Source organism: Prorops nasuta, unplaced genomic scaffold, assembly GCF_024137725.1.
Source record: "Prorops nasuta isolate Cenicafe-Biocafe unplaced genomic scaffold, Cenicafe_Pnas_1.2 PNAS00010, whole genome shotgun sequence".
NCBI classification, from domain to species: Eukaryota; Metazoa; Arthropoda; class Insecta; order Hymenoptera; family Bethylidae; genus Prorops; species Prorops nasuta.
The window spans coordinates 3273324-3289900 of NW_027116807.1; the positions used below are offsets into that span (position 1 = coordinate 3273324).

Genomic DNA, 16577 nt, shown 5'->3' on the forward strand with positions numbered 1-16577 from the left:
ATTATCGTCTAGTGGCCAATGTCATTAAATTTTTGGGTAACCAACTGATAACTACTGGATAATGATAATTACATTCGACTCGGTGAAGCAGTAGGCACCGTTTGTCGATGGAAAAAGGGTCTACTCTCTACAGATGTAAATACTTTACATGAGATTTAAGGGGGGAGGGGGGATATATGTACTACGTCGAACAACTTTTTCCATATCATCAGAAAGATTTTTAAGATTCAGTACTGTTGTTCAACGCTTATTAGTCTACTTTCAACAATCACAAATTAATTTTACCAGGGTCACATATAAGAAAACAAACCTTATGAAGATTTATGTATGGTACACATATGATATAATCTACCACCCTGTTCTAATGGGCGGTTATGGGAATTCAGTTATTTTACAACTGGTTAATATACTTTTAACTACTTTACGTCCACTGTTTTTTACTCCTTCTACTCGATGGCGCTGTATTCCTATATAAACGACCAGCCATTAAAAATGTTCATTACCTGATCAAGATTTTTATCACCGACTGCTCGACAGATGACTTTGGGGTAACACCGCATGCTTTTCGGAACAAACGACGACAATCGTTATTGTCGAATACGACACATGCCTGTCTTGGAACAATCCACTATGCATTCTGAGAATTTCGAAAGATTTTAGAAAAAAAATATTGATTATCATACAATGAGAAAATGGAAAATTGGGTGTAACCGTGCAAGTACGACTACAATATATGTTTGTGAATGCTGGGTCGAAGGAAATATTTCAGAAGATTTTTGTTACATCACAGAATGGGATAAGTATTTTTCAAGAATTTGTACATGAAACACACTTTCTTTTAACTTTCGTTAAACAAGACAGGGATTTAATAACTTGAAACGAAGTAAATAAAAATGCAAGAGTTATTGACATTTCTCAGAGAAAATAATTGTTTCATTCTTTGCATTCACTCTCTCATGACACTGAATGAAATACGTAAACAGGTTGGAATTTTGAATAAGTGACTGGACAGAAAATACGTTCCAAAGGCACGAAAATGGTGAAAAATCGAATTGAAAAAAATTGGAAAGTTTTGATATCCTCGAACTCGAGGCTACCTTTTCGATAAGTTCGATACAAGCTAGCAAGTCCATTCCAAAATCAATGAACTGCCAAACAATTCCCTCTTTCTTATATTCCTCTTGCTCGAGGACAAACATGTGGTGGTTGAAGAATTGTTGCAACTTCTCGTTGGTGAAGTTGATGCAGAGCTGCTCGAAACCATTGTACTAAGGGCCGAAAGGATATTTACATTGAGCTATCCATAAATATTATCTTAACGAACCTCAATTTTCTGTTTTGATTCATTCACTTATATCTATTCTTTGTGCTGGACGTATGAAGCATAACGGGAACTTGTCTGACCGGGAGACTTATATCAGTTTGTGTTGTAAATTTTCAATGTTCATTTACGAGTTGTAGTATGGTATTTACTCTACAGTGTATGCGTAAAGTGACTCGGTAAATTTTTCTAAAATGAAGGATAAACTTGTGTATCTTGGCACGAAGTATCAAGGATCTAAGCTAAGAATATTATAGCTCGTACTATAAATATTGAAATTGATCTACAAAAATATCTTTGACTCAACGTGCCATTTGTTTTGTACGTTCATGTTCTCCAAATGATAACCTTATAATCATCGTCGACCATTTCTACGATTTACGAAATATTTTTAAAGATGTATACGAAATACTTTGAGATATGGAAATGCATAGAAATAGTCGACACTGAAGAAGAAAGAATATTAAGGGTGGGGGGTGAAAAATGAATGTTGTAGAACTTACGTCGAAAATTTCGAAACCAGCAATATCCAGTACACCAATGAAGTGTTGTCTCTTCTGTTTGGTGTCTAGAGTTTCGTTACATTTCTTCACGAGCCACTTGAAGAGCCTGTCGAACATGGCTTTCGACATGGCACCTACGGAGTAGGCTACCTGATCCTTGTTACGACCCTGGGTCACGAACTCGTTACCGACCTTGATCCTTGGTTTCAACAAGTTCTTGTAAAGGTCCTGACAGTCGCAACCCAGCAGTTTCGCGACACGCTCACCTTCCTAAAAATCACAAGGATGTTTATAACGTTGATTATGACGAATCTCTGGTGGCAATATAACTATTGTAAAATATAGAAATTTGTTTTGTAACCTCCATTCCGTCGGCTTCAGCCTGTTCCTCACGACCCCTTTGCTTGAACTTCATGCCACCCATGTGCATGACAGACGCAGTAATCTTGTAAATGTCGTTCTTCTCCTCCTGAGTGAATCCCAAGACGTCGAAGGCTTGCTATATTGGGACAAAACTCGTTAAACCCTAATCTTCTCAAACTTTTCTCGCACCAGAAATTTCACCTTTTCCCTGCGCTCCATCGTATTTAATAAATATACCCTCCACAACCTTGGCACTACGCAGGACAAAAGTCTAATTTCTGACGCGATCTTGATTTTTCATATTTTTGGCGGTATTGCTTGCAAGAATTGGCGGCAACATTTCTTTACAGGAAGCACACAAGGACGATATACAGTTAAGCATAAATAATTAAGGGTTCAGAGTGCAAAATTTTCTCTTGTCATCGAGAGAAATCGATGAAACTCTTTTCCATTTCACTGTAGTTTATTTTGCACTTTGATAGTGAATAGGAGATAACACGTGTGGATGGATAAATAGAGAGTGAGAGAGAGTGAGAGAGAGAGAGAGAGAGAGAGAGATGGACAAACAGAGACAGATAGATAGATAGAGAGAAGCTAAAATTGAGAAGCTAGAAGCTAAAAGCGAGAAGCAGTGGTGATGTTACGCGAGCTTCGGAAGCACTGGCGCGAGATAGAAAATGAAAGAGAGAAAGGGGAAAAACGCGGGAACAATTGGTCAATAAAAAGAAGTCTATATATAATGCAAGATATACGTGTGTGACGTAGGTAGAAATAAAATGAGAAGAAGTTGGAAGAAGAGATTTTTCGGAAAGGTCGAGTTCCCTTTTTTTTATCTCTTTTGGTTCCTTCCTACGTGAGACGCGCACCGTCTTCTTCTCGTCGAGGCTAGAAACGGAGAACGGAGGAGTACCAAATCCTTGTCTTTTTCTTTCCCCGATGCAAGTCTCTCTTGGAAAACAGTCTCTCCAGAGGTAACCGAAACGTCACTTCCGGTTATGCCCCGAGGAGCCAATCATCGCATATGCGTATAGTTCAAACAGCTACAAAATCGAGCTGTCATGCCCTTCAAATCATACTCTTTAACTACTGGCTTCATTTGGGACCTTCAATCTCAATTTTACTACTGGAATGGAGGAACAAGGTCTTTCAAACTACTGGGTGCTAACTACTTGGTAGGCCAGATGTAAATTTTCTACAAAATAAGAATCAAATCACCCCTGACAAATATTCTAATTCAATTGTCACGAGGCACTTGTACCACAACTATGTTGATTCTTATCTCGTGCTGGGTACAAACTACAATGGGATTTTAAAACTGTGGAATAGAAATTCTTGTCAATTTTATCAATCTTCATGAATATATCGTTATTTACATGGTACAAGGCACGAGTGATCGTAATCCAATAGCAATAAATCAATTACGATGACAGATGCTTCGATATGTCAATTAAATCTTTTTAACTCTAACTTTTCAATTTTGCACGCGTAGACCAAGATTTAAATTTTGCGTCATCTAGTTTTATCGCTATTAACGTTTCACTCCGCACTATTTTGAAAATTCAATGTCTGATACGTTGAAAAAAGAGGAGGGGTGATCGACGAGGCTTCATCGATAACAAAGGTATAGAAACAAAAATTTGTGCAAATTTATATACTGGGTTTCAAAAATCTACAAAATCTCCAATTGGCGGTAAATCTAAACAGAGGGGTATATCGGGGGGATATCACGAGAGTCCTTGCTCCGAACAAGGAAACTTACGTCGGTTAGTTGACACTCCTCGCCATCGTCAACGTTCGGGATCGTGATTTTTCCTTGAGAGACGTTGTAATAGTCGTAAATGTTGTTGGACAAGAAACACATTTCTGCGAAGCATTTCGAAGAAGATAAAACTTTTCAATTATCGTTCCTTATACTTTCTTCAGCGCTCACCGCTTTTTTCTCTTCCATACCCTTCGTACCATTCTTGCAATCGTGCCTCGATCTTGTATCATCGATCTTAATACGTACAAGAGTCGCGTTATTCAAAACAACAAAACTATATCGATAAGTGTTTGAGAAGAAAAAATAATACATTCAAGTAAACATATATCTACTAGAAAAAAAATCGTATGATCAAGCTCGATAATATAAGCATTCGAGTATTGCTATACGAAGCTGTACTACATATAGAAAATGTTGAGATTCTTTATAAAATAAAGGGAGCGATAAATGGACGCCATATCGGGGAGTTGGGTTGCGCGTGTGCGTGTACTGGCACAAGCAGGCATGGTGGAAAAAAATGGCTGACTGTGTGTGAGTGGAGCTGATCGGGGAGCGGGTATCCTGGGGGATGTTCATTATTATTCGAAGTCGATCTGCTTTATAATTCGATCCCTTTCTCGTAAAAATCTTTCGAGTTACCATCTCGTCGAAATCTTCGTCAACAATGTCCCCCAAACATCCCCGCCCCCCGATTGCGGCTGCGGGAAGCTTTCGCAGGCGGGGGGCGAGGGGGTGCTTAAACCCCGTTCCAACTTTCCTACCACCCAGTCGTCATCCTTCGATAAACAATAGTTTTTTTGATGATACTTTCGCTAAGAAATAATATTACCTATAGCCTCGTTATCATTCAGAGGGTTGTTCGAAAATTCGACTGGGAGTCTCGTAGATTTTGAAGGATGAGCGCGGGGCGGTGGGAATCTTGAAGAGATCGAGGAACACCCTGGTGGATGGACTTACGTCCGTCTTGTCGAACTCGAGGCCATCGTTGACTCCCGGAATTCTTGTCTTACCCTGGTTAATGAACCTGTAGTCGGCGATCCGGTTCCCCAGCAGGGTCGTTTCTGTATTAGTTTTATTATCCGACCTTATCTTTCTACCTTTTTACAATACGATACGTTTCAAACAAGCATCGTAACGCAATCTCTTTCGACCATTGAACACCTTTGACGCTCCATTCGAGCATTTCTAATTTGAAAAAATGACTTGATGTCGAAAATGATTGCGCCGATCGAAACTCTAACGCAAAGAGAACCTTGTAAATATTTGACAAATGAATATTTTGAAAAAGAGACAAAGTTCTCTAAGTCAGGTTTAACGAAGATATAAAGCGAATTATTTGCAATGGTAATTGCTGAAAGAAAGATTGCTATGGAGAAGTAGAGATACAGAAAGAATAGAGAAGAAAGAGAGAAAGATAAAGAAGAGCAAGAAGAAACAAGTATAGTAAAAGTATAATAGCAGTAGTGATAGTAATTGAAGAAGAAGAAAAGTAGATGATGATCTAGATGATGATGAAAAAGATAGGGTTGGAAACCGGAAGTGTATATATACATAGAGAGAAAGAGAGAGAGAGAGAGAGAGAGAGAGAGTGAGAGAGAAAGTGAAAGAGAGAGACTTCCAACAGTATCCAATAGTTCGCTGAAAGAATGTGTAAAAGTGGTTAATTACGATGACGCAGAATATAGAGTTTTGACTGCAGAGCTGAAAAGATTAGAAATAGCTTAGAGAAGAGCTGGAGATAAAGGCTGATGAGGTGTATACTAAAGAGAGACAGATAAGAAAGAGATAGAGACAGAAAAGATAGCGAAAGAACATTGACACACATACTGTAAAATACAAAAGGCACAAAATGCGAGGCGGTTCTTCTTGGAAAAATCATTATTTAGAAGAGAGGGAGAGAGAGATACGGAGTATAGACACAACGTGATACTCTTTCATAATAGAGATCATGCCATGTGTGTATAAGCAGGTAGCATCGAACGTTCATTTTAGCCAATAATTCGCAAGCTTATTGAAATTAATTCGCGCGTTTCGTTGATAATTAATCGAGTTTGTTTGCAGTGTGCAGAGATCATTCGTTAATAAGGCTGGTGGTAAGTAACGTGTTTGCTGTTAATTTATTTGAAAAAGTCGATCGCTGACGTCCGATGCTGGAAAACCTACTAATTGGAGGCATGCACTTACATCGGTAATCAAAAGTTCCTCGCCGTCATCGAGGCCGGGTATTGTGGTCTTGCCTTGCGACACAAAGTAGTAGTCGTGGATGTTGTTGGACAGCAGCAACATCTCTACGATTGCCAAAGAAGACATGCGGGTGTTAAAGAAACCACGAATGATGGGCCATGTTTCCTGGTGGCTTTCCTTCGTGCTTCCGGGCTAACTCTTTCTACAGGACTCAATCCATCATCGGGCATCGTGGGGTCAAACGGGGGACCAAGCCATCAACGACAGGTTCAAACTTGTCGTCGATTTTAACTACGTACACTCGGTGTGTTCTAAGGGTGGCTGTTTTGCAAATCTATCTATCAATTGCCAACGACATCCCATATTGTGGTCAAATTAATCATTGCAGACTCTAGAATCTTCATAAAAATTCTGTACAGTTATATATATATATATATATATATATATATATATACGTAGCGATCGGTGGGCAATTGAGAAATGAGATTTCGTCTAACTACGAATAATTGAGGATAAGCCAATCTGTGTAATGTACGGTATGGTCTTCCAATATACCGCTGGCTCGTGGAGTCCTTCTTAGAGTACCTAAGTGTATCAAAATATGTACAGCTAACAGCATCCTGGTGAACATATTTTTCCTTTTCAGGGTTCTACACACTACTCTACCAAGACTACTATCGTATAGACAACCGTGGGCGTTCGTACTTGCGTCAGTGCAAATTATTCATCATCGAACGTAAACATACGTTCCTCTCTAATAAGCTGTCGTTTAAAATACTCTCTCGCGAAAAGCTCGTATCTTACACTTAATGGATGAGAAAAACACGTTACGACATTCCTGCCATTGACGTTAGTCCAAGGAATCTGGCAGTATATACATACATATATCGTACACCCTCGAGGTAAAGTTAATTTGGAATTGATAAAGCGCGACTGTAAAGATTAGCGCGAAGGCAAAAGAGGAGACAAGACGCGAGAACACCCACGTTTGTCGAACGTTCCCTCTCAAGAGAAGTTGATGGGATTGGTCTGCTAGAGTTGCAAGATGAAAATCTCGCGGTTATTCATAAAAACAAGGTTTTGGCAAAAATTACAAAGAAAAACTCATGTCAGAGGACGGTAAGTACAACAGTGGGGATTTGCAAGAGGCAGTATTGATTTGGCGAGCCCTGCGACATCTTGATCGTCAGGTCCTTACGTCGGTTAGCTGACACTCCTCGCCATCGTCGACGTTCGGGATTGTAGTCTTGCCTTGAGAGACGAAGTAGTAGTCGTTGACGTTGTTCGACAGAAGGCACATGTCTGCATGGAACGATCAGCTCAAGTATAAACCGTTGAAATTAATTATAGAGTCGATCGGCTATCCCATACGGAATTCCTCCAATGGGGTTCAGCCCAAATAACCTATATCCCTGTCAAAACTCACTATGCTCCTGGGTCACCACCCAATTGATCAACCCCCATCCTAAACCTCATCCTTGGCAATCTTTGTGCATCGGGATCTCGTTAATCCCTCACCCCATTCTCACAGTTCCTTCATACCTCCCACCTTCCCCTCCGAACAAAAATCTCAGCAACGATAAATGTCGAACCTTTTGCAATTCTCAGACGATTATTAGATATGAATATCGAGCAAGCTTATATCACTGTCTCTAAACTAAATATTATTTCTCGAGTTTGAAAGATTCGAGGTAATATTGAATTGTGCATGGGGGAGGGAGTAATATTCATTAGGGGTCGAATGTTCGAGTATAACGTGGGGGGTAGCTGTATGTCAGGACTAATTTTGCTTCCACTCTTTTTTTTTTCACTGATCAACGATGAGCTTACCCTTAAGACCAGGAACGGAGCCGGACATCATCTGGTAGAAGATGTGGTAAGAACGTTCAAGAGTTTGCTGAGAAATGACACGGGCTTTCTCCAGTAGATCTGTTCCAGACATTACCGACTGTCAATAAGATCATGTTTCTTCGATGTATGTATATTAGGGTGGCCATAAAAAAAGAAAATTTTTCCCGGTGCTTTTATTTTGTTAAGAATGATAAAAAAATAGGAATCAAAGTTTTTTAGATTTTTTTGAAGCCGTTAAATGGTGCCGATATCGTTTTTAAAATTAAAAATTTAGATTTATTGAAAACGATTTAACAAAATTATAAATTAATATTATGCTGGATTAATGTTTTTTTTTATTACATTTTCTTGTAATTTAACTAAAGGACTTTTCAAAGCACAATATTAATTTATAATTTCGTTAAATCGTTTGCAATAAATCTAAATATTTAATTTTAAAATCGATATTAGCACAATTTAACGATTTTAAAAAATTCTTAAAAATTCGAGGATCTCTTTTCTTCATAATTTTTGACAAATTAAAAGCTTATTGGAATTTTGGTTTACATCTAACCTCGAAAAAGTGGAAGAACATCGGATTTTTAACTTTAAAAACGATATCGGCACCATTTAACGGCTTCAAAAAAATCTAAAAAAATTCGATTCCTATTTTTTCATAATTCTTAATAAAATAAAAGCACCGGAAAACATTTTCTTTTTTAATGGCCACCCTAATGTATATATATAAATATATGATAAATACATACAAGTCTCAATGTCAGCACCAGCTAATTTTCCAGAGGGGCCAAAGTGGATACGGATGAATTTACCCTAAAGAGAACGATTATTGAGAGTGAATGAGGATAATGCTGTGATTCTGCAAGGAAAAGGAATTATACAAGAAGAAGAATAAGAGACTTACGAAACGCGACGAGTTATCGTTACGGACGGTCTTGGCGTTACCAAAGGCTTCCAGGACAGGGTTAGTTTGTACGACCTGATCTTCAAGGGAACCCTTCTTCTGCGCCGAAGCGTCCTCGGCTTTTTTCGTCGAGGCACCGACGGTGGCAAAGTAAGCAATTACCTTCTTCGTGTTCTCAGTCTTTCCGGCACCAGATTCACCAGTAATTAACATAGACTGATTTTCGCTGTCTGTGAATCAAAGAAGAATCCTCGTTGGTAAATGGTCTTCCAATCATCTTTTTCCGTAGATTAAATTTGTGAACTCAAAGTCTGCACTTACTCGTAAGCATGTTTACGTAGGCACCGTCAGAGATGGCGAAAATGTGGGGTGGCACTTCGCTACGCCTCTTACCACGGTATAATTTGGCGCAACGTGTTGTATATACGGGGTACCTCTTGTAAGGGTTAATGGCCACGCAGAAAAGGCCGGAGTAGGTCTGTAAAGCAATATAAAGAGATTGAAACATTTGCCGAGTAGAGAGGTCTCTGGCAGCGAGGAGCGTGAAAATAAGAAATTCTCGTGCACAATAAGGCTCGGCCGGTCTGCGGGAACCAATTCTTTTTCTTTCGGCAACGTGCGATTCCTTTCTCAGGAATTACAATATTTCAAACATGCCAGAAAACAATCGCAACGATTTCCATACTTCGATCTAATGGTCATTTTCATATATTCTCCTATTATGTATCTTATTTTCTTTCAGTAATTTTATCTTAAACATTTGTCATTTCCAAAACGATCGAAGGAAGGAAAACGTACTGAACATAAAAATACCTCATTGATAGAAAATTAAATGGAATTTTTTAGAAATTATGTTTTAAATAAACAGCAACTATGATTTATAATCATTTGACAGGAATATTGAGTTGGGTTTAATTTTCTATCCAGGAGATAAATAAATACAGAAATAAACACAACAAAGAATAAATATCGATGCAGGCATTCGGTAGCGTTGAGCTCCTCCGGAAGTTCCTTCGTGTCTCAAAACGAGAGCTTCCGTTTGGCTTCCTTTCCCGGTTTGGGCTGCTGTTTCTTTTGACCATTTTGGGGCAGGAGTAACGGGGATAATTGTGGCACAAGTACGAAATATCGCGTCGATAATAAAATAGCGACAAATAAGAACTGTTACAACTCAAGATTATCTCAATTAACATTGAGACTTCTCGAAGGATAAGAAAAAAACTAAATTAGGACCGTCGGGAACTTTAGCAATGCCAAAATTTTGCAAAAGGACAAATAAAGCAAAAAATGTAAATATGCAACGTTAAATGGCGCATTGCTGATTCTTTTGCCAAGGTGTTACTATTGAAAAATATATAATCAAGATAAAATACAAAAACTCAACCAGAATATCGAATCCGTTTTGGAGGATTTTTCGACATTTTCTGGCTTTTGTCAGATGGACAAACAATCTTGGCTCAATTGAAATTGGATGAAGGGTTGTTTCTGGCACGTCTTTGTGCTTTTTGTTAACATCCCTTGAAAAAAGAAACGTACGTTTCTCGATGAGAGGAATAAAATGCTCGAATTATACTGTCGATGCATGTGCATTGAGAAAAAAGGATCAGGGGGATGTCGCTGGCACGTCTTTGTGCTTTTTAGCAACATGCTTTGAGAAATAAACGAAAAAAGAAAAGAAAACTGTGGATTTGTTGATGGTAGTCACAAGTGGGGGACACTCTAGAGCGTTGATGGGGTCTCAGGGTGATTCCCAGGTCTTACGTAGATGAGCTTGTGGTAGTAACGTTGCTTCAAGTTGTGGAGGACGGAAGCGTCGTTGAGGTAGGTCAAGTTCGACATGTCCTCGGCTTTCTCGTACTTGGGTGGGTTCACCTGTTGCAGCTGGTCCTTCTTGAAGTCTTTGCTCTACAATGGCCGGAGCCAGAGAAAAAACGACTCCGTTAATAATGAAAGCAAAGAAACGAAACTTACGTAGATCAATTTGCTGTAGTAACGTTGTTTCAAGTTGTGCAATACGGACGCCTCGTTGAGGAAGGTCAGGTCCGCCATGTCCTCGCTCTTCTCGAATTTCGGCGGATTCACTTGAGCTAGCTGGTCCTTGCGGAACTGTTTCGTCTGCGAGGGCAGTCATTTTCCTATTTTTCTTTCTTTCTTTCTTATAAATTTTCACTTTTCCAATCAACGATGTCTACGCATCTACCAGGCCATCCTACGCGAGATCACTCTCAATCTCCAAAATATCTCATTAATTTCTCTTTCAAATCGAGAAGAAACGTCTTTAATTTCATTGAGAGTGATATCGCGTTGCTTCGGTGAAAATATCGATGGATGAATTTTTAATCGAAATTAAACAATGAGAAAATCGCTGATTCGACGCAAACATGCACGGCTTTCAATACTCGTGTATTGTCGCGTGGTATTTGCGATTTTTTAAAATTACAAAAATTGTTGAATGAAACTACTAAGAATGATTGGTATACAGAAAGAAAAAAAGAAGAATTGATTATTGATGCTAAATAAAAATAAAGCGATGCTCTTTTCAATATTTGCAATCTAGCTATGATGACAGTAAGGTGGTTATGCGGTACCTAAATTAGCATGGAGATTCGCTGTCTTTTATGGGCACCAACATCTGTCCTAACACGGATGTACAGGCTCAACAGGTGCACAAAAAGTTATCTCCCATAACGATTGCGTAAGCTTATCTTATGTGGTATTTATGCCTATATCCTTCTCTCTTAGTCTCTCTCTCTCTCTCACTCTGGAAGAGATTTACTAAAAATACGTTGACCCGTGTTTAGAGAAGTGGCGTTTGAATTTATTATTATCGCAGTCGCCGGTGATGCTAACAATAGCGTTTAGGCGTCGCCTGTACAGGCGGACCAAGAACGAGATGAGGATGAGGATACGGACGAAGAAAGAGATGAGGAAGAGAAAGAGAGAGAGAGAGAGCAAAGTTTGCTGAACCATTATGTAAGCAACCGTCAACTGCGCTCGATGTGCACGCTGTGGCCCGGAATTTGGACCTCCGAAACCAAAATAGCTCAGCGACACCGAAATCTCACAAAAATCCAGACACCTCCGCCTAGTCATTCTTCTCACCATTTTCTCTTATTTCATTTCATTTGCCTTTTCTCACTCCTCGCTCTCAATATCTCCATTAACCCTCTGCAAAAAACTCATCCTCATCGCTTTATACCCAGACGCGTAACTCGATCCGTAACCCTTGAAAAACTTTTCCTTTATTTTAATTTTTACAATACGCGATATTTTCTACATTGTTAATACTAAGTCTCTTTCAAGTTTTTCCTATTTTTCCGAACAGTTTTACTACTTTCCACTCGACTTATATACATCGAATTGTTTTGAATTTTACAAAGTTTGTCAGAACACTTTACAGTTACCCGCTCGATTCAAACCCAATGGAATTATAAGCTTTTGACAAGAGTGGTGAGATTGGATAATTGTAAGTTTGCACAGGAAAGATGAAAAATTGCACGGAATCTTGGCAGGCTCGATGACAGAAGGCCATAATATCTACCGCGAGTGCTTTTCTGTTCTCCAAAAATAGAATCGGAGCAGCCAGATACGGCGAGACCCCTGAAGCTCTTGTCTTCTTCTTCTTCTTCTTCTTCTTCTTTTTCTATATATATAGAAAGCTCCTATTGGATGCTTCCGTGCAAGCTCGCTCCCGTTTTTTCATAATTATATACTCAACAATGTCCTATATTTCAAGAGAGAGAGAGAGAGAGAGAGAAGGGGGGGATGAAAATTGTTACAAAGATATATAATACTTCGAACATTCATTGGCCATCGACGAAAATCAATAGATTCAACGATAATGTTATAAACAATCTCAAAAAAATAGTTAGAAATCATCGTAAAGATATCCTCGATATTTTCCATCGTCTATTTGCGTAAAACGCGCGATCGTGTTTCCAAGCGTACATCCATTCATAATAATAATAATTATTACATAAGACGAGCAATAGTAAAAGAACGTTAGAAGCAAACGTTATTACATAATTGGAGCTTGAAAGTAAAACGAAAGATTGTTTTGCCAAGGGTGTGAGCCTAAAGTTTAACGTAAATTAGTCTCTATTAATAGTTCTAGTTGGCCGGCTTATCGAATTTTCTCGAGTCTCTTGAAAGTTTTCCGAGTGGAAAAGAAGAATTGAAATGGTCTATGTATTAAAGATTCGTAAGGAAAATCGCGTCGATAGCCAAGGAAAATCGAAGCTTTCCGATGATACAAGGAGTATCTATAATGATAAAAGCAAGAAAAAGAAATGGATAATTTTTGCTCACCTCGCCGCCAGGTAATCCGACGGTGACGACATCGCCCTTGGTGGCCTTGATCTCTCCAAGGAGGTAGCCCTCCTTCTCGTCTGGTACCCAGCAAGCCTTTTTGGCATCGTAGGGTTTCGTCTGGTCGATTCTCTTCTGCTCAAGGGAGACGAAGAGGTATGGGGTTGGATCGGGCTCCTCCGTTTCTTTCACCACCTTCGGCATCTTCGCTCAAGTTTTTCTTAAACTCGTTCAATGAAAAAACTCCTCGGCTACTCGTCTGATCCTTCGCACACTTTTTCTACTGCCTCCTGATCCTTGTCGTCTGCTCGTTTCTCTCAGTATTCTTGCACTCTTCACAGGAGAGTATACGGGCTCTGCACACTTCCGTTTCTCTCGCTTTTCTTATCGTTCTTCGCAGAGTTCGGCGGCGGACGGACTACTTCTGGCGGCACGATCTGGGCGGCCCTGAAACATCATCGATTCCCTTTCTTATTCATCCACTATCCTTCTTCTTCTTCTTTCTCCCCTTCTCATTCTTCGTCTCTCCCTTCCTACTTCTTCAAACTTCAAAACATCCATCTCTTTCTTTCTCTCTGTCTCTCTCCTGCTCACACGCGCACAGGTCTTTTTTAACATTCGAGAGAGAAAGAGAGAAAGAGAGAGAGAGAGAGAGAGACTAGCACATAGCCCCTTCCCTCTCTAAACGACGTTTAATTTTAGCAAACCATACACCGCTCTATCCCCGATTTGATCGAACCTCTCGAAACCCCAGAAAACTCGTTAATCGTCAATTTTCCATTTTCCTTCTTATTTCCGCAACTTTTTCAGATTTACGTACCAATACACGCGAGTGTTTCTTTATAATATAGCAATATTGTAATTTTAACGCGAAATATGTTTAATCTCGAGTACCATAGAGTTCCTATGAATTTTCCAGAAATATTTCGAAGGCGCGCGATTCATATAATACCAGTTTTGTGCTGGTCCGTTTGACCGAATGTTACCTAATATCCCAATGCTCTTGCTGCTATTTCAAGATACCATTTTACAATGCGATATTTTTGCTCGCGGCCTATTTCTAGTTTCAACAATATTCTTTTAAGGTCGACCGAGCTACATCCTTCGATCGTCGATCAAAAATATCGCAACGACACGGAACTTATTTATCCCGAATGAGCGACGTATCACGTTTCATTCATACAAACATGGCGTCCCACATTACGCTCCTCCGCTTCAAACATTTCCAATTCCATCCTTCTCGACCTCTCAAGACTATCCGCAATCTCCAACTCAAAAACTATATATCCAATATAAACATAGTTTTTTCAACTTTTCTTCCCTTCAACAATGTCATATATATCCAAAGATAGAACAAAGTAATTAATTGCTTTTGCAAAATTGATAAAATTTCGGCAAAAAAATGAAAAATATTCGTATGAAAATAAGGAATATATAAGAGACAGCTTTGGCGTAAGAAAATTTCCATTCGCTTTCACCTTTATTGGCCAGTAAGCACCGATTAAAAATAGATGGTCTTATATCGAAACGTTAAATGCTTGTAACAAGATACCTAAACCAAAAGTAACTACGGAACAAGAATAGTTTTGTGTTGCGGACTACGGTTTCGAAAGGATTAAGCATTGAGAACCGATTGTATCCAATGGGAGAAAAGAAAATTTCAACGAGAAGAACAGAAGTTGTAATACAGGAGAACACGAGTTGCTGGAGAAAATAAAATATCGAAGGCCAGCAAGGAACTGTTTGCACGTAATGGTCGCAATTGGTTCACGAAATTCCACTGCTCGAAGCACGATATTCGAGGAGACCGGAAGTGTGAGATTTGTCCGGACGGAAGTGCTAGAAAGAGGGAGAGTTTGTTCCAAGAGGAAAAGTGATAGAAAATAGATATATAGAAATGGCAAAGAAAATGAAAGCAGATTCACTGTGCCCGCAGTCCGTTCACCAAGAGACTCGTACACACACAGATAATTATATTTCTTTTTTCATATGTATAATATCATTTTATATCACGTGAAAGCCGAATGAATCGTCGCACACAAAATGGATCGGTTATTTCCGGTTTTGGGAATCTTTTACTCGCATCCAGGCACGTTTTACGCGATTTCACAATAACAGCGGGGAGACCCCTCTTGCTCGTTCTTTAAAAATAAAAAAATATTCTAATAAGTATACTTCATATACGCATCATGTGTCACTGTTCTAGTCCCGGAAACGTCGCGAGGGTTCCAATCTGGCTGGCCGCACTTGAACCTTTGCCTAATAAGTCCACCGAGCCAGGAAGAGTCCCAAGAATCTCTCGTAGAGTCACTTATAGGCAGCACCAAAAATGCGGCCAGACACGAAATTTCAGAACTTTATCGTAACTTCCGAGAGAAATCCTTCCATCCTCTTAATTCCGCCTTATACGTAAAAATGCGTGCAGTATATATAATACATACATACATACATATATATATATATATATATATATATATTTAATATGTATACTTCACCAAAAAGATTTCTTTCTCTAGATTTCTATCCTTCTATATCACCGAATTTCTCCTGCGTGTGCGTGTGTGTGTATGTTTTTGAGAGAGAAGGGTGTGTTTGATGAAATGAAGAGAAAATTTGCAGGAAAATTACAAATATGAGACAGAATTAGATATGCAAGAATGAGGAGAGAAAGAGGAAGAGAGATAAAGAGAGCAAAAAAAAATCACGTCGTTTACTTCGCGCGAAATAATAATCGACCACCGACGTGGTGCACTTACGTTAGAGAGCCGTTCTGTCGGGGAAACAAGCAGGGGCTCCCAATATAAGCGCGTGCAACGTGATCCTAGAATGTAACGAGCTCCCGGATTGGACGTTGGCGATGGCCAATGGTATCGCGCGTTACTTCGTGGGCCAATCTACCTTTTTAGGTGGAGATGATACCGAAAGTGTGACAAGGGGTGGCTGGCGAAAAGCGCCGAAGCCGAAGCAGCCGGGTCTCCGTCTTCCTTCCACCGCCAGTACTAGAGCAGGATGAAAATAGAAGCGAGACGAGGAACGACGTCGAAAGAGCGAAAGGGACGCCAATGTCGTCATATTCGAAGAGAGAGAGAGAGAGAGAGAGAGAGAGGAGAATCAGCCATGGAGCTTTTGCTCAGTCGCGGATGGAAACGGAAGCATCATGCAACAGGAAGTCTAGAACGAGACATTATTACCACCCTCTTTTCCTTATTAATGCTGCTTCTTTCTCTCTCTCTCTCTCTCTCTCTCTCTCTCTCTCTCTCTCTCTCTTAGCAATCTGCACCCCCCTTTCCAACTCGAACACTCGAGGGATGTTAGAAATCAAGATGGCGTCGCTGTCGAAGCGTCTTCTCCGCTTCCTCTGGCATCCACGTGGAAGGGACGCAC

General features: G+C 39.6%; 1 protein-coding gene across 11 annotated transcripts in view; it reads right to left on the reverse strand.

Moving 5' to 3' along the window:
• Mhc (myosin heavy chain) overlaps positions 1-13640 on the reverse strand; it is a 35409-nt gene extending 21769 nt beyond the window's left edge. For 5 of the 11 annotated variants that reach the window (XM_066732496.1, XM_066732497.1, XM_066732494.1 and 2 more), the window contains exons 1-9: positions 13194-13640; positions 10647-10790; positions 9207-9363; positions 8886-9115; positions 8731-8794; positions 7964-8062; positions 7332-7435; positions 2186-2323; positions 1825-2094 (exon numbers count right to left, since the gene is read on the reverse strand). In XM_066732496.1, the coding sequence (XP_066588593.1) occupies positions 1825-2094; positions 2186-2323; positions 7332-7435; positions 7964-8062; positions 8731-8794; positions 8886-9115; positions 9207-9363; positions 10647-10790; positions 13194-13397 (1410 nt within the window). In that variant the 5' untranslated portion in view covers positions 13398-13640. Of the gene's footprint in view, positions 1-1824; positions 2095-2185; positions 2324-6133; positions 6238-7331; positions 7436-7963; positions 8063-8730; positions 8795-8885; positions 9116-9206; positions 9364-10646; positions 10791-10856; positions 11001-13193 lie in introns of all 11 variants that reach the window. The other 6 variants (XM_066732503.1, XM_066732501.1, XM_066732502.1 and 3 more) reach the window with 3 other exon arrangements.
• Between the last annotated feature and the right edge of the window lie 2937 nt (positions 13641-16577).